Consider the following 26051-nt stretch of genomic DNA (forward strand, 5'->3'; position numbering starts at 1 on the left):
TAATCATTGTCTCCTGCTCATACAGGAGAAGTATGTATCTCTTCTGTCCAACAGAAGTACCTGGTCTAAATCACATGTCACCAAAATTTCCATTCTTTATCTAGAATAGGATCTTCCAATGCCTCCAGACGTTGGGCTCACGACAATCTACAACTCCGTTCCCGAATTGGAAGGGGTGTCCATATTTTCACTGACCCCAAGTGACCTAGGAGTGAGACATAGTTTTCGTGTTTGGCCTTTTCACCACTTGAACATTGGCCTATGAAAGGAGTAGTGTCCTCTCAGGGTAATCTGTGGTGCGATCTTGGAGATTATCCATGCGTGCAAAATATCCTTCCTTAATTAATCCATTTAGGATAAATCAAGCACAATCAAGGGAATCAATCCTAATATCATCTTCTAGGAAAACATCCCTTTATTCCCATGGCAACTTGTCATTACAGACACGTGCCATACATTTGCCATCAACACAAGCCTTGGAATATTTATCCAAATCACAATGCAACAATCAATTGATTGAAAGAAAAACATTTAGGGTGTTGTTCAATCAACCAACAAAACTAATTGTATTTTCCCCAAACAATACAAGAATAGATGTGATAATAATTCCATCGCATATTCGCTCTTCCCCTTGGAATCAAAGAGCGACTCTTTGCAAAATTTTCTTAATACTTGTATGCAAAATTCTTAATGTGATTCTTTTTATGATTATTCTATTCATAACCCCTGACTTATTGCTCTATCAATGAATAAGCCATACGCAACTAAGTGCAATTAACTTCCCTTGATATATGCATTATGCAAATTCCATCTTTCAAATATGTAAGAAGAGGTTTATCCCTTCCCATGAACTATTCTCATCCATCATAGTATGGAACCTAATGTATCTCATGCAAGAATCAAAACAAGCATCTATCAATTTGAAAATACATTACTTACGACCGGTACAATTGGATTGATAGTGATGCCTTCGCCGGAAGCTTCATTGATGGCTGTAGGATTGCCATCGACACGCGACATTCTTCGCTTGGAGGCCATCGTCTGCAAATAAAATTAAGAGATTAAGAAGGCATAATAGATTTGAGATGGGAGAGTGTAAGAGAAGATGGCTAAGTGGACGATCGAGATAGAGGGAATTGTGTAGCCTCTCGGGGCAACTCTTCTCTCTCTCTCTCTCTCTCTCTCTCAATCTCTTGGAGGGGGTATCCTTCTCTCTACCTCTCTCTCAAAACCTCTCAGGATCTCCTTATGCTCCCTTGTGCCTCCCCATGCCTCATATTTATAATGCATTAGAGAGGAGGGGATAAGACTCAGAACAAGAGTGGAGAGGCTCTTCGAAGACTTAGTGATCTGATGCTTAGATCATAAATTTGATGGTTGCATTGGCTCCAAAAAAGGGGGGTAAAGTGGAGGATCGAGATAGAGGGAATTGTGCAGTCTCTCGGGGTAACTTCTCTCTCTCTCTCTCTCTCTCTCTCTCTCTCTCTCTCTCTCTCTCTCTTTGTCTCTCTCTTTCTCTCTCTCAAGCTCTATCTCACAATCTCTTGGAGGGGATATCCTTCTCTCTACCTCTCTCTTGCAGCCTCTCAAGATCTCCTTATGCTCCCTTGTGCCTCCCCATGCCTCATATTTATAATGAATTAGAGAGGAGGGTATATCCTTCTCTCTACCTCTCTCTTGCAGCCTCTCAAGATCTCCTTATGCTCCCTTGTGCCTCCCCATGCCTCATATTTATAATGAATTAGAGAGGAGGGGATAAGGCTGAGAACAAGAGTGGAGAGGCTCTTCGAAGAATCAGTGATTTGATGCTCAGATCGTAAATCTGATGGTTGCATCAGCTTCAAAAAGGGGGGGGGGGGTAAAATCCCAAGTCTCTTGGTTGGAAAGATTTCAGATCCCTCCTTCCTCTCCCTATTCGAAGTGTTATCTACTGCCTGTAGACTATGATCGCGGTGCGCACAATTTTGCTACTCACTTTTCTTTATTTTTCTTTTCATAAAATCTCTAAAACTAACTAAAACATCACTTGTCTTTCCTTTTAAATGACTTTTAGTTCTATCTTTTTAGGATAATATCTAAAATATAATATTTTTTTGGACCAAAAATCTAATTTTTTGGGCCATCCAAACTGTACACATTAATACTAGTGATTAATATGGCTCATAAGTCCTGTTCACATTGTACTTTTCGTAAAGGGTGTCTATGGTCCTTATCAATCCGAGAAAAATGTTGGATTTATGACTCTCAATTTTTAAATATATTTTTAATTGAATACAAATTATTAGCTATTAATGTTGGTTAGTTTTTACCTTACACTACAACAGAAACGAGGCATAGACGCGCATGTTAGACACGCAAAGTCGGGCGCGTCTATCACAGCGTCTATAAGTGCATGTAAACGTGCGTGTAAATAGACACGAATTTTCGTCTATATAACCACGCAAATAGACGTGCATATACACGCAAAAATAGACGCACACGTCAAAATTCAAATCATACTTAAATCATTTCTTTTCAAACTATGCATTTCCTTTCTTGCGTTTTTTGCGGTTCTGAAGCTTGAGTTTAGCCGACATGCAGTCTCTTCATGCCTCACCTCCTCATGACTCACCTCTTCTTTCATTTCAAACACACAAGAAGGGAAAAAGAAAAGCTAAGGAGATGAAGAAAGAGAGAACAAGAGAGAGGAGAATAAGAAGAAGCAGAAAGCAAGCAAGCAAGTATCAATGGAGGGTAACTTACCAAGGAGAGGAAGAAGGAGAAGGAAAAAGCACCACCACCCGCCACACCAAACACGCAAGGTGAGTCTCTCTCTCTCTCTCTTTGTTTCTCTCTTCCTCTCTCTGCTCTGTCTGTGTATTTAGGATTTGTGATTCCATTATGTATTGCATTTTGTAAATCATCAATGGCGGTCATAGGCCTAAAATAAGCCGATCGAGCGCGTCTGATAGCGCGTCTACATCTCAGTGTAGATATAGATATAGACGCGAAAAATATTTCTCTGGGGGCGTGTCTTTGAGTGCGTGTGCTGGCGCGTGTGCTTTGCAGTGTACACTCGATGATACACGCGCTGGTAGATGCCCACAGAGACGCAGATATAGACGCGCACAGAGACGCAGGTATAGACGCTGTATGTAATATGTTTTATCTACACAGGGTAATATGATTTTTCTTGTGTAGATGTGGAATCCTGGATCCTCCAGCACCCCATTCAACAAGGAGCAATTCATGGGGGAGATGATCAATTATCTTGGTCGCCCTTCCACTACAGATGAGGTTTTCAGTGTGATGTCTGGGACACCTATCACATCTTTTGCCTGCACAGGGATCAGCTGAGGTACATGCATCGGCCGAAGCACGTACATCTGCAGAAGCACGTGTACCGAGTGAGATAGAGGGTAATGCACATTGAGGGAGGAGGGAGAGTAGTGCGGGAGGATGAGGAGGTCGAGGGCTTTGTGGGGGTTGCCTAGGTGGTGGCTCTCGATCACCCTCACCGGAAAATGAGAGAGGTGAGCCTCCACAAATGTACTACTCTATCACTGATGTTGGTGGTATCTTGAATGACTTTGAGGGGAGGGAAGTGATAGCCTATTTGAGGAGTGTCGTGCATGCCACATACAAAGATTGCATGATTCCCTTCAAGCACAAAAAAAATGGTTTATGGTAAGAGGTGCTGCGGGCTGTACATAAAAGGTACCCTAATCCTGAGAATTCACGATTCTCAGATGATTGGGGATGGTCAAAGGTGAGAGACACGCTTCATAACAAGAGGTCTCACCTTATGACGCGCACCAAGGAGTCATTGCGGAGACAAGAGCAGGGGCGCCCTGGATATGGCCAACCACCCAATTGCCACCGCAAGGAGTGGAAAGAGGCCAAGAAGAGAGCAGCGGACAAAATGACAAGTCGCCAGCATGCAGAGGCGCGACGTATCCAGATGGAAACCATGGGATCGTCGCATTATGGATCGGGTGGCAAGGAGTCATGGGAGGCTGAGTTTGTAAGTATTATTTGATTTCTTTTTTTAAATTAAATTTTGTAATTTGTTTCACTTCATTATATAGTGTGTTTTAATACGTTTTATGTTCAAATTGTTTTGTAGCATCATATCGTTGGTAGGATGCCTACTCCTAGAGAGGTAGGCTACCATCGAGGTCATAACCAAGCTTCCACTTGGCAGCATTTCTATGACGAGGGACTCATCACGGAGGAGCAATATAATCGTGCCATGAGGATTCCACCACCAGAAGAGGTATGTTTTATTTTTTACATGAAAAGTATAGATAACTCTAATTTATTGTTTGTAATGGTATTTATATACCTTAATCCTTTGTGTAGGCAAACCCTGATGCAGTTGAGGATAGCAAAGGGGGGACTAGCAGTAGCGGTGGCGGCAACGGCAGCGGCATAGGCAGCGGTGGTGGTAGCGATGATGATGCCTCTTCTGAGGAGATATAGAGGAGCCCCATGCATGCATGCCTCCCCTTGGCTTGTAATTTTCGTTTTTGATATGTATTACTTTCAGCTAGTGCTTGCGACCATGATGTCACAAGCACTAGAACTCATAATGTAAAAACCTTTCATCTATATATATGAAATTTTGTGTGCTACATACATTGTTTTGTTTTCAGTATCCAATCTTTGAAATAATCTTTCTTTGTTATCCCTAAGCATACAATTTGATGTTGATGGCGGGAAAAAAACCAGAGAGCATGTGGCTTGCAAAGCCACATGCTCTCTGTTTTTTTTTCATACCCATGTTTTGCGCATCTATCAGCGCGTCTAAATTGCAAGATAAATGCGCGTCTATTTTCGTAAAAAACTTTCATAGTAAACGCGGTTTTAGACGTGTAGATACACGCTTGTATAGACGCACAATATGAATATGTCCACTTTTTAAAAAAAATGATTATATATTTACATAGCGCCTTTATACGCGCGTCTAAAGGCGCATCTAAGTGTGTGTGTAATGCTGATCATAAGCGCGCTTTTAGACGCGATTTTGTAGACGCGCAAATAGACACGTTAATAAACACGCCCGACATTTTTTTTCACAATTCAAATATTGCTTCTACAAGCGCGTCTATGAACCCTTTTTGTTGTAGTGTTAGTTAGTCTTTAGTTAGTAATCTTACTAACTTATTAATTGACTAACTAACTTTCGAACTAACCAACTAACTTTTATTGTGTAGAAATATTACATTCCTAATATACCATCTCTTATTTCTATTTTCCTCTCCCTCTTTACTTCATTTCTCCATCCCTCCCTCTCTTTCAATGCATCTCTTCACAAACAAAAACAAAGAAAGAAAAGAAGAAAATACAAAAACAAAGCAAGAAAGGGCAATATAGCTATCTCAAAAACTCAAAGATTCAACCCTTCATGCCTTCTCTTCATGGCTTTCCTCCCATCTCCCTTGCACCCTTCTTCCTCTTCTTCTTGTATGGAGGTAGCAATGTCAGTGATGATAAGCTCTCTCTCTCTCTCTCTCTCTCTCTCTCTCTCTCTCTCTCTCTCTCTCTCTCTCTCTCACAGCTTTGAGCTCTCTCACTCTCTCTTTTATTCTCTTTTGCAAATATTTTTGACAAGTGTTGCACTCGAAATTTTTACACTTTTTTTTCTCAAAGATATATCACTATTTGAGATGCTATTAGCATTCCTATTAGTGTCGTTATTTGTGTTACTATTTACATTGATATTTGCGTGGATAATACCGTTGCTAGAGAAAAATTAGTATGGTTAGATTTAGATTATCACTAGAGCAATACATAAAATAAGAAAGTCAATATAACTAATAGTGAACAACTCCCACCTCTAATCATGCCTTCATTGCCTCTCCTGCTACCACCATCATATTGGAGAGTCACCACAACCTCCTCTCTAAGCCTCCTCTACTCCTCTTAGTCTAGCCACTTGGACTTCCCTCCACTACTCTTTATTTTCTTTTGTGCATTTGATTCTTTATGAGTCACATAGGTGTGTATTAGTTCCATCATCCATCTTGTGGAGAAACAATTAGTTGTAGTAGATATTGGAAACTTGTCATGTAAGGATGTTTTTACATATTACTTTCTACCCTTTGATGTATTCTTCTAGTGGTCCAATACATCATGCATAAAATTTTACTTGCAAAACTTATGCGTACACACAATCAGTCTCTTTGCTTTATCATTTATATATACCATACTAGTGCTCTACTCCACAAGTATGTCTAACTTGGTGGGGTAGCTCTAGTATACATCCTTTCCCGCCTATGACTACACTTTTGAGCATAACTAGGAGACCCTTGTATATCAATTTTACATATAAGAGTGCCACCTACATGAGTAGGTTGCACTTTTAGTAGATGGCTAAGCAAACCCTAGTGTCACATGAGTGGAAGTGCTTATTGGAGTAGCGATGTACATGGATGATGGGCATCCACTGGATCGATAGGAAAGGGATATTGCATCTATGTCTCTATAATAAGCACCATAGCTACCCTCTCTAAAACTTTCATAAAAGGGAGGACTACCAATTGACTCTGGGGTCACAACATTTGTATCTTTGCAACACTTCCCAGAACCACCCCTGTTATGAAGAGAAGAGGAAGTTCCCAAATTTCCAAAGCCTCCACCATAGCCACCATCGCCACCAGTGGAGCAAGGCATACTTGATCCATCTCCCTCTACCTCCAACTTCAAGCATTGACTCTGCTTACTAGATATCAATGCATCAAATCATGGTTAGATAAAATGTTGAGAGGTCAATTGAGAGAACTCTATATCTACTAAATTCCTAAAGAGCACTATCTAATCTCGAGACATATTTATGTAAATCTTTTGAATCTCCTCATCTGTGTACTTTCAACTCTTTTTTCTTTTTGGATCGTGAATATTGACTTGCATAACTAAAAGTAAATATCAATAAATTCAATACAAAGGTGAAAATGGAGCACAATAATAACATATTCTTATTGACTTGTAATTAAGTTAAAAAGCTTGTAATAAAGTACTAAGATAAGAGAATAGTCAATGACACTTACAATAAGTAAAGGTAAATATGATTGATTTGATTGCTCCATAACAAGCTCTTAGCATAGCTTGACAAGGACTATTAGATCTATGTAGAGGTCTCTACAAAAAGAAGAGTCTTTTTTTCTCTTGGAGGATTATTATATGCTTGTCTCTTCTATTGGATTACTTGTACCTCATCCTTCACTTTCTAGAAGCCATTCTCCCGTACCTACATAGTCTCCACATCCACACCAAGGACATTCATTTTTATCATATGCTTGAGTTGTCAAAGGTCTTATAGGCACAACATACAACCATTGAGATTGTCAGACGTTAGGGTAGCAGATCACTATATGGAGTGAATTAAGAACTTGTTGCAAAATAAAAGGTATTTATGGCCTTCATCTTGCAATCATGTCGTATGGTTAAACTATCATAACTCCTTGAAATCCTTACAATATTGAATAGATTGCAAATGTGTACTATATTGAAAGTCCAATTGCACTGCCTCTCACTACCTTTCAATGACCTCATATCTCTTCACCCACTTGTCCATGGATGCATAATGCAACATTAAAAAATGATTTACATTCTCTTCCATGGTTCCATCTATTTGCATCTCTATTCCATTTTCAACTACCATATCTCTAGTTATTGTCTCATCGTCCTTCAAAGTCCATGGTACTCTATCGTCTCTATTGATGGTTGGCAACCATTTAGAAATATATACAAATATTTGTGATATAGCCATACTCTCCCCTCAATGAGCCCACTATCACATAAATCCTTTCAAGGTTTTCATCAAGCACTTCAAAAATAATATCCAATGAGCATGGATAGGTCCTTGAATTGCCACTTTGTCCATAAGATGTACTAGGAAGTGGGTTTGTATCATTAGCATGCATGTGAGTAAATAATTCTCAAAGACACTTATTGTTCCCACTACTCCTTGCATTGTGAACTTAATTGAGGATGTCTTAATCTCCTTTTGCAAGATCCGTTGCACTAAGTTTGACAACTTATAATTCATTGAATGTATCTATGGAGTGAGACAACTAATGAATCATGATGAATATTATGAACTATCATAAACTTAATGCATTATGTACTATAGATTGATGCAAAATACGAAATATAAGGAGTACTCAATCAAGTTAGTGACTATCCTAATCCGGTACAAACCTACAATATCCTATACTAATCATGGATTTGAGTTTTGTCAATTGGTTTTCCTTAGAAAATATAAACTTGAGAGAGTGTATGATACATGTTGACATGCAGATAGATCTAATGATTTACCTCACTATATGCTCCTTTTTTGTGGATAGGATCCAAGGAGCATGAGCTAATTACACATGAGTGTCAGAGCTTGTTCATGGCCAACCCTCCTTTATGTTACCTATCTCTTTCAAGTCTATCCTTACCCCTACAGTGTATCTCTTTCTTGTGATATGGTCCCTTAACAATATACTAACATCCTTGAAAATGTGCACGGGATCCAAAATATGATTGATTTGTAAAGAAGTCCAATATGACATCTCATAGAAAATTGAGAATCATCACATTCCACTCGAAATCCCGGGGAGCTTAGTCATAAATACATGTATGTATCACATGAGTTCAACATAAGGGATTTCTCAAATACCATCTTTACATATAGAAGAGTCCTATATAAAGGGGTTATTTACAAATTGAATAGAAAAGGGTTACGTTTGATTAAGGGAAAAGTAAGAGATAATGATATTTATAAATAGGCTTTCAAGGTAGTGGTATAGAGGGTATACATATAGTGAATTAGCCAGGCTCGAAATCCACTCTTTGTGGACTATCTTCCACTTATACTAGCTTCGGACATTCATCCTTGTAGGAGGTCATCCAAGGAAGCCTTCTCTCAAATCATGGCTCTTCGGTAAGAATAGTACATGCCCCTAATAAACTATTCTCTTTACCATTTATAATTTTTGGATGTCTAATATGGTCTACACAAGGGACATGTATGGTAGTCCAAGGTGGCAAGGCTTGGCACAACATAAGCATTTGGTCAACGTTAACATAAAACTATGATATTAGAGAAAGAAATGAGAATAGAGACTCATTTATGTGAGCACTCACATAAGAATTCTCCTTATATTAGCCAACTGTCTCTTACAAGTTGCTTTCTCATGTCTTTCATAATTATCTCCTCCTCTCACAAAATCATAAGCTTCTCAACCAATTGATAGAGATAGACATCCACATTCTTGATTTTATAGCATCCAAGCACAAATAAGCGAAGGATCAAGTATCCTTTATTGGTAAAGATCCATGGTGGAATATTGTAGTAAACAAGGAATAATAGTCACACACCATAAAAGGTCAAATAGAGTGTGAATGGATTCATGCTATCCATAGCAAGATCGAGCTGAAGATTTCTTGCCTCTCATGCAAGCCTACAAGTTTGTTGGTATTTGGTATACATTGGATACCCTCCATGGGTCGATTTTGCATTGTGATGCATTTTTCCAAAACTAAGAAAACCCCTAGGTGTGCATAGGGTAGTTTAGTTTTAAGACCTTGTTTACGAATGTAGTTGTTACTTTCTTTGGTTTGATAATAAAATAAAACTTGACCTCTTGATAAGGTTTGAGTTCAAGCCTTGCTTAAGTTTTGATTTTTCATAGTACATATAGCTTTGCATGCCAAGATTAGCTGTGTGTATAGGGTTGAAAGAAGTTGGATGCCAAGAGGCCGAGCAACCATCAAGGAAGGTAATATCTTATGATACCCTAGACTTGCTGCACATCCTTAGGGTTTGGACGCCCATTAGCACTTACATGTGTTGCACATCAAGGAAGGTAATATCTTATGATACCCTAGACTTGTTGCACATCTTTAGGGTTTGGACGCACATTGCCACTTACATGTGTTGTTTGCATTGGGGCCTCATACACCCCAATTTCTTGATAAATTCCATGCCATGGGGATAAATACATCTATGTACCATCTATTTCAGTGCACAGCATGAGGCCCGCTAGAGCTATATCCAATTATTGTAGTTGCACAAGCACTTTGAATATGCACCTTAAGCGCACACACCTCTTAGCAAATCACTTTGGGGAATGTAGATACTCAATGGGAGTAATGGAAAGAGATATGAGATGAATCAAGTGAGCTACAAGGTTCGAGAAGGACTACATCAAATGTGAGACTAGATTTATACATGGCTTATCATACATTTGGAAGGTTGGTGTCGAACCGGGGGACTGCATGTAGGAAAAGAGAGTTGCAAGCTACACATAAATTTTTTGGGGTAGAATCTTGTGGAATTTGATCCCAATGTCCCCATGGAGATTTTAGGTGCCTATGCTTTTGCAGCAGAATTCTTGGCAATTTGAGTTATGGATAAAAAGTTATGAATGATTTTTTGCAATGTGGTCCTGAGTGATAGTTTTCAAAGTAGGGAGTGATTAAGCTTATTATGGCTTACCATATATGGCCATTATTGTAAAAGTGAATTTGTGAGAAAGAATTGGGTTGAGGGGAGTCTTTGAGAGGAGAGATGAAAGTGAAATGGTTTAAAAAACTTGCCTACATGAATGCAAATGAAGATGATAGATACATTATTCCTCTCAAAGCATAATGACTTTGCATCTTATCATGGAATGGTAAATTGCATATATTAATTCTGGGGTTGTATTATCTTAACAACATGTGTGTATAAGAATAACATTTCTCTATGAAGCATGATTTTTCTTTGGGGGATTGTTGCATGGAAGTCCTCAAAATAGGTTTAGAAGACACAATGAAAAGAAGAGCTCAAGAAAACCTTAGAAAAACCAACATTAAAAAAAAAGGCTTGAAGATAAACTCACATGGTGGAGGCCTCATCAACTAAACACATTTCTTGAAAAAATCATGGAAATATGTGACATGTTTGCATTAGCTTTAAGATTGCATACAAGCTTTGAGCTCTCTCACTCTCTCTTTCATTGTCTCTTGCAAATGTTTTTGACAAGTGTTGCACTCAAAATTTTTGCACTTTTTTTCTCAAAGCAATGTCACTATTCGAGATAATATTAGCATTGCTATTAGTGTCGCTATTAGTGTTACTATTTACATTGATATTTGAATCAATAATAGCATTGCCAGAGAAAAATTAGTATGGTTAGATTTCGATTATCAGTAGAGGAATACATAAAATAAGAAATTCAATATAATTAATAGAGAACAACTCCCACCTTTAATCATGCTTTCATTGCCTCATTGCTACCACCATCATATTGGAGAGTCCATATCCTCCTCTTTAAGTCTCCTCTACTCTTGTTAGGCTAGCCACTTGGACTACATCTATATCTCTTTAATAAGCACCATAGCTACCATATCTAAAACTTTGATAAAAGGGAGGACTACCAATTGAATTTGGGGTCACAACATTTGTATCTTTGCAACACTGCACATAACCACCCCTATTATGAGGAGAAGAGGAAGTTCCCAACTTTCCAAAGCATCCACCATAGCCACCATTGCCACCAATGGAGCAAGGCATACTTGAGCCATCTCCCTCTACCTCCAACTTCAAGCATTGACTCCGCTTGCTAGATATCAATGCATCAAATCATGGTTAGATAAAATGTTGAGAAGTCAATTGAGAGAACTCTATATCTACTAAATTCCTAAAGAGCACTATCTAATCTCAAGACATATTTATGTAAATCTTATGAATCTCCTCATCTGTGTACTTTCAACTCTTTTTTCTTTTTGGATCGTGAATATTGACTTGCATAACTAAAAATAAATATCAAGAAATTCAATACAAAGGTGAAAATGGAGCACAATAATAACATATTCTTATTGACTTGTAATTAAGTTAAAAAGCTTGTAATAAAGTACTAAGATAAGTGAATAGTCAATGACTCTTATAATAAGTAAAGGTAAATATGATTGATTTGATTGCTCCATAACAAGCTCTTAGTATAGTTTGACAAAGACTATTAGATCCATGTAGAGGTCTCTACAAAAAGAAGAGTCTTTTTTTCTCTTGGAGGATTATTATACGCTTGTCTCTTCTGTTGGATTACTTGTACTTTTCTCCGTCACATGCCACAAGCACTCCTCATCCTTCACTTTCTGCAAGTCATTCTCCCGTACCTACATAGTCTCCACATCCACACCAAGGACATTACTTTTTACCATATGCTGGAGTTGTCAAAGGTCTTATAGGCACAACATACAACCATTGAGATTGTCCTATGTTAGGGTAACAGATCACTATATGGAGTGAATTAAGAACTTGTTGAAAAATAAAAGGTATTTGTGGCCTTCATCATGCAATCATGTTGTATGCATAAACTATCATAACTCCTTGAAATCCTTAAGATATTTAATAGATTGCAAATGTGTACTATATTGAAAGTCCAATTGCACTGCCTCTCACTACCTTTCAGTGACCTCATATATCTTCACTCACTTCTCCATGGATGTATAATGCAACATTAACAAATGATTTACATTCTCCTCCATGGTTCCATCTATTTGCATCTCTATTCCATTTTCAACTACCATATGTCTAGTTATTGTGTCATCATCCTTCAAAGTCCATGGTACTCTATTGTCTCTATTGATGGTCGACAACCACTTAGAAATATATACCAATATCTGTGATATAGCCATTCTCTACCCTCAATGAGCCCACTATCACATAAATCCTTTCAAGGTTCTCATCAAGCACTCCAAAAAGAATATCCAATGAGCATGGATAGGTCTTTGAATTGCCACTTTGTCCATAAGATGTACTAGGACGTGGGTTTGTATCATTAGCATGCATGCAGGTAAATAATTCTCAAAGACACAAATTGTTCCCACTACTCCTTGCCTTGTGAACTCAATTGAGGATGTCTTAATCTCCTTTTGCAAGATCCATTGCACTAAGTTTGACAACTTATAAATCATCAAATGTATCTATGGAGTGAGACAACTAACGATATGCATTATATACTATAGATTGATGAAAAATAGAAAATATAAGGAGTACTCAATCAAGTTAGTGACTGTCCTAATCCGGTACAAACCTACAATATCCTATACTAATTATGGGATTTGAGTTTTGTCAATTGGTTTTCTTTAGAAAATACAACCTTGAGAGAGTGTATCATACATGTCGACATGCAGATAGATCTAATGATTTACCTCACTCTATGCTTCTTTTTTTTGGATAGGATCCAAGGAGCATGAGGTAGTTACACATGAGTATCAAAGCTTGTTCATGGCCAACACACCTTTATATTACCTATCTCTTTCAAGTCTATCCTTACCCCTAGAGTGCTCTCTTTCTTGTGATATGGTCCCTTAACAAGATACTAACATCCCTCAAAATGTGCACGGGATCCAAAATATGATTGATTTGTAAAGAAGTCCAATATGACAACTCATAGAAAATTGAGAATCATCACATTCCACTCAAAATCCCAGGGCTCTTAGTCATAAATATATGTATGTATCAAATGAGTTCAACATAAGGGATTTCTAAAATACCATTTTTACAGATAAAAGAGTCCTATATAAAGGGGTTATTTACAAATTGAATAGAAAAGGGTTACCTTTGATTGAGGGATAATTAAGAGATAATGATATTTATAAATAGGCTTTGAAGGTAGTGGTATAGGGCCGGGTATACATATAGTGAATTACTTGGGCTCGAAAGCCACTCTTTGTGGACTATCTTCCACTTATACTAGCTTTGGGGGATTCATCCTTGCAGGAGGTCATCCAATGAATTCTCTCAAATCATGGCTCTTCAGTAAGAATACTACATGCCCTTGATGAACTACTCTTTTACCATTTGCAATTTTTGGATGTCTAATTTTGGTCCACATAAGGGACATGTATGGTAGTCCAAGGTGACAAGGCTTGGCACAACATAAGCATTTGGTCAATGTGAACATAAAACTATGATATTAGAGAAAGCAATGAGAATAGAGACTCATTTATGTGAGCACTCACATAAGAATGGCGCTTACATTAGCCAATTGTCTCTCCCAAGTTGCTTGCTCATGTCTTTCATAATGATCCCCTTTGGTCACAAAATCATAAGCTTAACCAATGGATAGAGATAGACATCCACATTCTTGAGTTTATAGCATCCAAGCACAAAGAAGCGAAGGATCAAGTATCCTTTCTTAGTAGAAATCCATGATGGAATATTCTAGTTAACAAAACAAGGAATAATAGCCACACACCATAAAAGGTCAAACAGAGTGTGAATGGATTCATGCTATCCATAGCAAGATCGAGCTGAAGATTTCTTGCCTCTCATGGAAGCCTACAAGTCTGTTGGTATTTGGTATACATTGGATACCCTCCATGGGTCAATTTTGCATTGTGATGCATTTTTCCAAAACTAAGAAAACCCCTAGGTGTGCATAGGGTAGTTTACTTTTAAGACCTTGTTTGCGAATGTAGTTGTTACTTTTTTTGGTTTGATAATAAAATAAAACTTGATCTCTTGATAAGGTTTGAGTTCAAGCCTTGCTTTAAAAAAAAAGTTTTGATTTTTCATAGTACATATAGCTTTGCATGCCAAGATTAGCTGTGTGTATAGGGTTGAAAGAAGTTGGATGCCAAGAGGCCGAGCAACCATCAAGGAAGGTAATATCTTATGATACCCTAGACTTATTGCACATCCTTAGGGTTTGGACGAGCATTAGCACTTACATGTGTTGTTTGCATTGGGGCCTCATACACCCCAATTTCTTGATAAATTCCATGCCATGGGGATACATACATTTATGTACCATCTATTTCAGTGCACAACATGAGGCCCGCTAGAGCTATATCCAATTATCGTAGTTGCACCTCTTAGCAAATCACTTTGGGGAATGCAGATACTCAATAGGAATAATGAAAAGACATATGAGATGAATCGAGCGAGTTACAAGGTTCAAGAAGGACTATATCAAATGTGAGACTAGATTTATACAATATGGCTTATCATACATCTGGAAGGTTGGTGTCTAACCGGGGACTGCATGTAGGAAAAGAGAGTTGCAAGTTGCACATAAATTTTTTGAAGTAGAATCTTCTGGAATTTGATCCCAATGTCTCCATGGAGATTGTAGATTGAAAGTGTGCCTATAATTTTGCAGTAATCTTGGCGATTTGAGTTATGGATCAAAAGTTATGAATAGATTTTTGCAAGGTGGTCCTGATTGATAGTTTTCAAAGTAGGGAGTGATTCAGCTCATTACGGCTTACCATATATAGCCATTATTGTTAGAGTGAAATTATGAGAAAGCATTGGGTTGAGGGGAGTCTTTGAGAGGAGAGATGAAAGTGAAATGGCTTAAAAAACTTGCTAATTGTAGTTCCCTAGTATGAAATATGGGAAATTGAATTCACTAGTTGTGTGGCCAGCTATAATTCCCTAGTATGCTATGTGGGGAAAGGGATTCCCTAGTTATATGGCCTTATCGATTTCTAGTTCAAAATGTGGGGAGTCAAATCCCCTAGTTATGTGTAGAGAATTCATGCATGTATGCCTAGTATTCCCTACTTCAAGATGCACATGATGTAATTCCCTAGTTATACATGGAAAATGCACATATACATACCTAGGAAAAATTAAAGATATAGATGTTTCAACCCTATCACATGTAAGCTGAGGATTAGCAAGGATGTCATTTTTTATGAAATAAGTAAATGGTATAGTAATGTGCATAATACAGTTGGATTGATGAGCATGAGAGTGGCAATGTAGGAAACATATCATCAACAATCATAAACATTGAGTGGACCACAAGAGTCTTCTAGTTATGATTGTCTTGATAGACCTTGGAGTGCTAGCTTCAAGTTATAGCTTACTCCATCAAGTACATCACAAATGTCAAAAAAATGTAAAGAGAAAGTTGGGAACTCACGTATTCTGAGAGATTCATCCTTAGGTTTGTCTCATATTGATATTGATTCAAATGGTTTTGAATAGAGCTCAAATGAGGAGTTTGGCATTCCGTCTATTAAAATACCTAGTGTATAGAAGACATAAGAGGATGCTAAAGCATCTACTAGCAGTCCATGCAGGTCAAGTAGAGTAAGAAAGCCAATATGGTGATTAATCTATGATAGCTATGTAGCTCATCACTATGCATACATGGCTAAGATTATGCAGGATGTGAAACCTAGTTGTTTTGAGAATTGGAATTGTGTTATTAATGAAGAAATGGATGTACTTATGGATAATGATATATGAGAAGGCCCAGGGGGTCCACTAGGGTTTACTATATGGTACCACGTGAGTGTAAGGGAGGGGGGTTATTTAAGGGAAGGAAGGTACATTTTATAAGGTAAGGTCCCATAAATAGGGGGTAGATAAGGGGTATTTTCATATATTTTTTGCACGTAGGTGTTGTCTCCTTATTACTATTAGTGAATCCCTCGTGTGAGAAGCTAAGAAAGTTAGTGTCCAATTCACAAGGTCAAGCATAAGTCATATGGACACTATAAGATATAACTAGTTACCAAAGGGTAAGCACAAAATCATGATATTGATTATGAGGAGACTTTTGCTCTAGTGGCTAAAATGACTACTATAAGGCTATCATAGCATTGGCTACATCAAAGGATTGGATCCTATATCAAATGGATATAAAGAATGCCTTCCTGCCAAAGGAGTAGCAAGGGGAAGTTCATGTGGAGAAGCCACCTCGATATGTTGATGAGAGTCATCCAAATTATGTATGCAAGCTGTGTAAGGCCATGTATGGATTGAAGTAAGTACTGCATGCATGGCCTAGGATTGCAAAAAACCTTGTCAGCATTGGATTTCACAAAGCACAAGTTGATCACTCACTCTATATATATGAGAGTAATACAAGTATTGTGGTCATTACTATATATGTGGATGATTTGATTATTGTGGTGATAGTGAGATAGAGATTGACAATGTGAAGGATCTTTTCAAGATTGAATTTAAGATTAAGGATTTGGGAGAGTTGCACTATTTTCTTACCATAGAGATAATCAAGATTCTAGAGGGTATATGGTTTTCATAGATAGTATGCATTGGATATGTTGAAGTATAGTATGGTTGATAGCAAGTCTATTTCTATACCTTTGAAAATTAATGCTAAGCTTAGTGCATATGAGGATGAGTTGATTGAGGATGTTACTATGCATCGGAAGATCATGGGTAGCCTTATCTATTTGATGATCACTAGGCCAGATCTAAACTACGCACTTGGTGTAGAGACTCAATTTATGCAACTTCTACTGAAGCCACATTTGGATGTGGTGGGAGACGCACATTGCGTTATGTCAAGTCCACATATTAGACTATGTCGTATTCTGTGGTACAGGTGTACCATTAGACATTCATGGTTACACAAATGCAAATTAGGTTGGTAGTATTTCAGACATGAGATCTACTAATGATTTTATGTTTTTCTTTTAGGAGTGTTGCTATTACTTGGAGTAGTAAGAAGTAGTCAAGAACAGCCTTCTCTAGTACAAAGGTAGAGGTGTTGCAGTTGTAACATGTGAGGTAGCTTGGTCACAAAAGCTACTGGCTAATTTGGGAATGTTGGTGGACAAGAAGGTTATCATTTACTGTAACAACCTTGCTGATTTGGAAACCTAGTGTATAATACATGAACAAACACTTAGAGATTCATTACCATTTCATTTAAGCATGGGTTCTAGCAGGTGATACTGACTTAGTCTATGACAACACACGAAGGATCAAGATATTGACATTTTCACTAAGAAATTGGGAGCTAAGAAGCTTCAACACTTCAGGACTATGGTTGGAGTCCACATTGAGCTCATGCTGAGCTTGAGCGAGAGTATTGAGATATCGAGCTCTACATGAGTTGGTATCCACTATGCAAATTGATAATGTGGTTGGATATGAGCTGACCGACATGAGGATATGCCAATGATTCTACAGCTGAACTACACACGCATAGTCCATTTTTGGTTATGGCACATTTATTGTATCACCTCTTCTTTCCTTAGCAAGTTCACACTTAGTGACCACATGTACATACATTGTGGTACTTTCATATTAGTCTTTTATTATGTTGTAGACTTAGTTCTTTTGTGTAAAAGAAGAAAAAGAAAAGAAGAAGAAGATTTTAGCCCTATTTCTCTATGTGCCCAAGTTTCCATTGTTTTTGTGTATGTGCTCTTAATCTCTTTACCTCTCTTCCATGTCTATTTTCACAACGTGCATGTTGCAAATATTGCATAATGTATATCATAGAACACTAAAACAAAGTGCATAACCAGTCTATATATATTACGTTGGGGTTAGAAATAAAGAGCTTTTGTTTTGATACTAAACCAAGAATTGTGTGGCACTCAACACGCTCTTATAGCATACTATTATCTGTCTTATTTATCATTTTTGAACTATCCCTATGCATGATTAGGAAAACATGGATTTGCAACTTGAAGTTGTACTAATGGACGTAGGCTTTGCTTGTTTCATGTGTCAAATTATTTGGACGGTGGTTGCACTCGATACACCACCACAAAGACTAACATGTAAGATTGGTCTTTATGAAGACCACTTTATGCAATAATAATGGAACTTACGTGAATTTCTTTCCACGTTTAAAGAAAGAAATAGGCTATAGCAAATCGTGCTTGTGACAAACAAACTGTTTAGGGAATTATCAATGCAACAGAATACCGTTAATTCTAGCCATTTTGAAGATAAAAAACGATACGATTGTACATCACGAGTCACGACTCCCCTTATATTGAGGTTATGATTATGTGGGTGGCTATAAGTCAATACAGTCAAAAGGTGGCAATGTGAGAAAGCTTTAAGCATTGGCTCTAGCCAGCAGAACTTTCTCGAAAACTGAATGCAATTATGGAAGATGACATAAGACTTCTAGCATACGATGGCAATTTGCACGGAATATGTATTTGACATCGCCGATTGACTTGACATAGTGGAGAGTGAGTAACTTTGATAACGACTTCACAAGTTCGTAAATGTCGCGATCATGATCCTAAGACGACATTTGATGATGTGAAATTTTGGAGATTCTTGAATTTTCGAAGCAGACGCGCTGTTATTTTACAAACAAGCGGTAAGCTTAATTGGACTTTTAATAACATAACCTTATCGGAGTCAGAGATGCAGCAACTAGCTTAACTGGACTTTTATAATGCGATCATGAGGGTTGGAGATGGAGTAAGGCATGCTCACAGCTCAGTCTACGCGATCCCGTGTCAATGATTCGTGAGAAGATTAATCAAATTACCACAAGCAATGACGAGTCAGTTGTTAAAATTCAGTGAACTACGTCGACCAACAGCGAAGAGTCAGCTGTTGAAAGGTTCTAAGATGATCGCATTCGAGTGAGCGGCGCTGGGCAAAGACTTGTTGGCGCTGCGCACTGAGACGTGACATTTCCTGCATGTGTGACCACGCAAGTTGACGTGTTGGCAGACCTGTTGAATTGTCGATACTGCAGAAGAAGCATATAAAAAGAAGAGGTGGACTACAACCCTAATTCTCAGCTTCCAGCTGCTGCTGCTGCGCAACCTCCATCTTATGATCTCTGGTTGTAGCTTTTAACTCAAGAAATAGTCAATTAGCTTGTCACCAGAACCAATATAAACATATTCTTGTTGCATCAAGAAACTAGCCCATAATACAATGCCTTTGTTAGGTCAGCTGACCGTCTTATCTACCCGAGATGTAGGGCAGGTTGTCGAGGCCAGATGTAGATCTAGCATACATGCATCAGCTGCATATTGCTGCAGGCAGCTAGTGCTCAGCCTGCTGTTGCTACTGCTTCTTATCGTTAGCGGCGGCAGTTGCAGTACTAGTAAGCCTGCGATGAATGCAGCTGTACTGAGGCCGGATGAACATAATATGCCTACGCATGCATCTGGTAATCTTGAGGTAGGACAGGACATTCACAGATACAGGAGTGCGAGGGCACTACTGTCTAACTTTATCGGCAGCAGCCGTAATACTCGTCACAATGTGCAGAGTAAGATCAAGAAGCAGCCGCCGAGCTACCGGTTCTACCTGCACATGACCATCTTCAACCCGGCGGTGATGAACAACGACTACTTCACGGGGGTGTATGGACCTTCGCCGCTGCCGGCGTCTGTCTCCAACCCCACTAACTTCGGCACGGTGACCACCTTCGAGGCCCCCCTCACGCTGGTGCCCTCCAACACGTCCGCGCCGGCAGGGTCGGCCCAGGGCATCTACGTGTTTGACAGCCTCAAGGGCGTGGTGCTGTTCCACGTGTTCACGGCCACCATCGACGACGGCGTGCACAAGGGCACGCTGTGCGTGATGGGGCAGATGGTGGAGTCGGACGCCGAGCGCGTCCTGGCGGTGGTCGGCGGCACCGGCGACTTCCTGCTGGCGCGCGGGGTGGCCACTAACCGCCTGGTGGAACTAGTGCCCAACCTCGCCCCCTCCAGATGGACCCTCTCCTTTGACCTCCAGCTCTACTATTAACTCTCTCTGTCTCTCTCTCTACCCCCAGCACCACAAAAACACCTAAAGGCAATCACTGGATTCACTGTCCCGGAGATAAAATGTCATGGACTCCACACTCTCCCCACCTCCAACAAATTTACTAAGCGTTCATTACTCCTTTGCACATAAAACTTATTCCACCATTCATACAACGTATTCAACAAATTAAATTAATCATTCTCTCCTCTCTTTCTTTGTAGGTTTATCGAGCCTACTATAAATAAGGGCCCTTCCACACTGAGGCCTTTCTTACTATCCCTTCGCCTTCTATTTTGTACGTTTGCACTTTGTCTTATCAATTCATGGAAATTTGTAGCTTCAAATTGTTAATATGTAACTCTCCTTATAGACCTAAGGCTCTTTCTAGTCCAATTGTCCAAGGCTCCCAAAAGTAGAGACGAAAAGCAACACACAAATCTTGCATAAATTTGTCACATTTACAGAAAGTGTAAAGCCATCATGTGTGAATGCTGCTCTACTTTTCAAGAAAAAAGAGAAGAAGCGAGAATTGAAGACTATTTCAATGGAGGAGCACTAGAGGCAAGTGCTACATAAGAAGAAGAGGTGATGCCTGGCAAAGTGACGATGTTGAAGTGAGCATTCAAAAGGTCAATTAAAGCAAAATTTCTGGTACCAAAAGAAACTCTTAGGAGTTCAAACTTGGGGTGGTCACTCATGAATATATGTGTATGTCATAAGGATTCAAACTAGCGAACTTTTTAAATACTGCCTTTATACATTTTTTACATACAAAAATATGTCATATAAAGAGATTATTTAGAGATAGAATAGAAAACGATTGTATTTTGTTTAGAAAAAAATCACAAATAAGGGCATTTATAAATAGCCCTTAAATGCACATGATATAGAGGATATATGTATAATGAACCCCTCCAAAGTTGATAGGTGAGGCTAGGCTAAATCCAAGAAACAAATGAGGGATCTCAAAGACTAGCACGCCACTCAAAGTATTCTTTGTGCCCTCAAAAAGGCATCTAACCACTTCGAAGTCCATTTTTGGACATCACTATGATCTTTCTTTTTTTTGTACACATCCATTGGGTTATCTATAGGTTTATGCAATAATGCACTAGTCTATATATGAGTAGATCGTAGACATGGATAGTAGGAATCTGGCCTTAAAGAGGGTTATAGAGGGCTAGATCCTTGCTAAATGTTTCTTCTTTTTGCAAACTTTGTCATGTGGCTACAAACTCATTGAAGAAAAACTAAGGAAAATACATCCATACAAGCATTTCAGATATATGCTTATGGAATATTTAATTAGGATATGAATAGCATTTTCCATGTTTTAAAATAGTTTGAATATTAATTTTGAAAACTTAATGATAATTTTGGATGGATTCAGATACATGCAAGGACTTATCTTTAGTGCTACAAGTCGGCCAAATCCAAAAATGTCAAAAAGTAATGCACTTTATGAAAAACGATATTTTTGGCTATTGTGACAAGATTTTCATCAATTTGCCCACAACATTGTCTCGTAGTAGATCATGTCTATCCCAATCATTTTGAGTACTACATGACCATATTCAAAGTTTGTATGCTAAAGTTATGGCCGAAAAAAGTTCTAGCTAGGCTTAAGGCCTGCACAAAAAGAAAAACAAGGAAATGCAAAAGGTAAGGCATAAAATGCAAAAGACTATGTTTTTAGCATGAGAACCAAGGCAATTATTTTCTATACAAAATGCATAGATTGATATATGAAGGCTTAGGCAATCATAGAAGTGATCTACTATTGTTCTATAGAGAGATGGAGCAAATGTACAACCTCTTGGATGCCTTTAGCTTACAAAGGCTTGCTTGGGAGTACTAAATTTGGACAAATTTTCATGAAGAGATATTTACTATTATAGGTGTTAAGAAGAGTTTTTCATTGTATTGCTATAAAATAGAGATTATAGGTTGCACTCAGGAGGACATAATATTGAAGATAAAGCAAGCTATCATCTTCTTCCTCTTCCATGGCAACTTGATGAGAAGTAGGATCCTATCTTCTTTTACTTTTTTCTAATTGAGAAGATCCATGATATCTTGGCGAGAGGTGTTGAGATATTGGCAATCACTCAGCTTAGCCTCTTTGTATGGAGCAGTGTGAGCTCAAGATGCAGAATCCCATATGCACAGTGCTGGAAAGTGCAGCCTAGTCTATTCCTATAAAGCATTGTACTTGCTCTCTTTTTGAATGCAATGTCATAGTACTTTTGTACTTCCAGCAAAGTGTCTGTGTCATTGTCAATCCACTACACAAGATTGTGTTTATGAGTCCAAGCTTCCATCTTGGAACCTAATTCACGAGTGTGGCATTTGGTCTTGATGTCTGTCATGAGATCACTCTTCCTCTTTAATCCTCCATAGCCATGCTCTAGATCCAACATTTTCTACATGGTATGAGAGCCCATTCGGGCATGGCTCAGCTCTACAAATCACCCCTTCAACTCCTCTCAATCTTTGGTTAGCTTAGCTTGACATAAACCCTTCATCTTCCACCTCCATCTTCACTCTATCTCTCTTGGCTGCCATAGACAACACCTATCTACCTTTCCTGGAACAGCCATATGTCTTCAATTAGGCCATATCTCTTCAAGCTTTCTTCTCGAGAGTTGTTCCTTAGGTCAAGGGACATCTTTCCAGCCCAAATTTGCCTAACATTGTGCAATCTACAACCCGACATTGTTGGAAAACACAAATCTACCTCGCACAAATTTTGCTATTCTAAATTGGACATGTTCTATTTCCCTACTATGAGCATTATTCGACGACTTATCATAGGGCATTTGTTGGTCATATAGATGACTTACTGAGAATTGAAGTTTTGAGCAAGATCTCAATATCCAACAAGCAAGCCTCGGAAAGCTTTTGAAGATTTGAAGTTTTCACTGAAGTACAAGCATTAAGCATAGTGAATTTTTATGCTACCATTGCTTGAGTTTTTCAACACACTACAAGTCAACTTGAACTTTGATTGAACCTCAATCAAGTGAAGCCATTTTGAAGCTATTTCAAGCAAGCATTTCCCATCAAATCAATAAGGATAGGAGAAATCCAAGCATCAAGGCATCAAACTCAAGTGCCTCGAAGCATACTATCTATTGATACTTATCAAGTGTTATTTGACACTACATTCCTTGTGTCTCTTAACACAATTAAATATTTTGGTGCTCAAATCTGAGTGTTTTGGTGCTGATTTGTTTTTCTACATGGTATCAGAGCCGAGTTGGGCATGGCTCAGGTCTACAAATCACCCCTTTAGCTCCTCTCAATCTTTGGTTAGCTTAGCCTGATATCAACCCTTCATCTTACGCCTCCATCTTCACTCTACCTCTCTTGGTTGCCATAGACAGCACCTAGCTACCTATGTTGGAGCAGCCATATCTCTTCAACCAGACCATCTCTTCAAGCTTTCTTCTTGAGAGTTGTTCCTTAGGTCAAAGCGCATATTTCCAGCCCAAACTTGCCTAACATTGTGCAAGCTACAACCAGACATTGTTGAAAAACACAAATCTACATGGTGCAAATTTTGCTATTGTAAATTGGACCTGTTCTCTTTCTCTATTTTGAGCATTATTCCACGAGTTATCATAGGGAATTTTTTGGTCATACAGATGACTTACTGAGAATTGAAGTTTCTAGAAAGGTTTCAATATCCAACGTTGTGAGACTTGAGAGCTTGTTGCTTGATATTGAGTGGACAGTGCATCAATGAAACTTTGAGCACAAAGAAAGAAATGCCCACGGCCCCCAACCCTAGCATAGTCATGTAGCCTATAGGGGAAGAGAGAAAACCACCAAGACTCGATGCTCAAATGAAATAACATGCCAAATTTAACTAACCATGGTAATTTGTTACAATTATAGTCTATGACTAGTAACTAGTTAGAGAGAGAGAGAGAGAGAGAGAGAGAGAGAGAGAGAGAGAGAGAGAGAGAGAGAGGAGGCATGATTGACAAGTGAATCAAGAAAGAAGAGATAATTATTCGTAGATAAGTCCATTAACTTCATGAATCACACATGTACAAATTTAGAATCTAAGGAGTCATGACCTTTGCAAGGTTCTTGAATATTACATATTTATCTATATTTTTATATTTAATTGAAATATTAAACTTTTAAGTTGAGACATACTCTACAACAGAAACGAGGCATAGACATGCATGTTAGACGCGCAAAGTCGGGCGCGTCTATCACAGCGTCTATAAGTGCGTGTAAACGTGCGTGTAAATAGATACGAATTTTGCGTCTATATATCCGCTCAAATAGACGCTAATATAGAAGTGCCAGCAGACGCACAATTATTTAACCACCTAAAATTAGCAATTCACATAATTAAAAAACCAAAGTTAATAATTATTTAACAACCTAAAATTGATTCTTAAGCATGCACGTGTGCGCATGATAAAAACCATAGAATTAAGAATACACATTGAATCATTGAATTAAAAAAATAGAGTTAATAATTACTTTTTCATTGCTCTCTAATAAATGGCAGTTCCTCTAGTTGACAAGCCTGATATAAGTAATTAGCGGCAAGTGATAGAAACCTTACAATTAGTAGCAAGCATTGCAATATGTATCTCGTAATTTCTCTACGTACTTGAAGATGATAAAAGATACTTCCTTTTTATTATGGAAAATTAAATTAAGCTTTAAAATTGACTATTGATTCTTGAGTATGCACGTGTGCACATGATAAAAACCATAGAATTAGGAATACACATTGAATCAATAAGCAAATTAAGTATGTTACAGTGAATGATCCATCTCATCTTCAATGAGATCAGCCCTTGCTAAACTATCTACTTCTAGGTCTATGTTACCAAGAGGTAATGAAACAAATAAGTCTATCCCACTATCAGATGTATTGCTATATTGCTCAATAACTTCATCAATATCATCGACAATCACATTATTGTCTTCTTCTACGTTTCCTTGAACATCCTCGCGAGGTTCATCTTGTACTATATCATGCATATCATCCATTATGGTGTCATCGTGCACATCATCATTAATTGTTGGATTGTCATCTGCTATCTCCATGTCGGTAATATTACCATATATTGGTTTTGAATGATTAGATATAGGGATGACATACCACCATTGGTTATTTTTTACCATTGGATGATACACAACCTGTATTTGAAAAACAAAAGCAAAAAACTTAAGTACTTATTATATTGTGTATATATATCACATGTATACATATAAAAAAATTAGCCTTTGCATATATACCTGCTCGCATTGTTGAGGTAGTACTAATGTCTCATTCTTGTTTTGGTGACATTTTGTAGAGTCAATGATTACAAAACCACTTGGATGACGTTTGATTGTGCAATGCGTCTGAAGTCAAGCTTCAGAATATCTTGGATCAAGCCACAATAACCTTCCATGGTACCATTGGCATCCTTGAAGTGAGCAAGGACACCACAATCTTGGGTATTTCTCTTTTCATCTATAGGTTGAGTTCGAAGATGTTTACCCTCACACCAAAGTGCATTGAATAATGTACACTAGTAGTAAAAGATAAAAGATCAAACATGTCAATTAT

The 26051-nt window shown here is 38.2% G+C and overlaps 1 protein-coding gene across 1 annotated transcript; it reads left to right on the forward strand.

The window, feature by feature from the left end:
- The first annotated feature begins 19577 nt into the window (after positions 1 to 19577).
- Positions 19578 to 20721, forward strand: LOC148034065 (dirigent protein-like). Its single transcript, XM_087682422.1, has one exon. The coding sequence runs from the start codon at positions 19643 to 19645 to the stop codon at positions 20462 to 20464; it is 822 nt and encodes a 273-aa protein (XP_087538548.1). The 5' UTR covers positions 19578 to 19642; the 3' UTR covers positions 20465 to 20721.
- The last annotated feature ends 5330 nt before the right edge of the window (positions 20722 to 26051 follow it).

Source organism: Lygodium microphyllum, chromosome 7, assembly GCF_053477565.2.
Source record: "Lygodium microphyllum isolate KBCC chromosome 7, Lygodium_microphyllum_v1.1.10, whole genome shotgun sequence".
In the NCBI taxonomy this organism is placed as follows: Eukaryota; Viridiplantae; Streptophyta; class Polypodiopsida; order Schizaeales; family Lygodiaceae; genus Lygodium; species Lygodium microphyllum.

Excerpts from the sequence above, each read along its gene's own strand:
- LOC148034065 (XM_087682422.1), top strand. The coding sequence starts at position 19,643 with ATGCCTTTGTTAGGTCAGCTGACCGTCTTATCTACCCGAGATGTAGGG.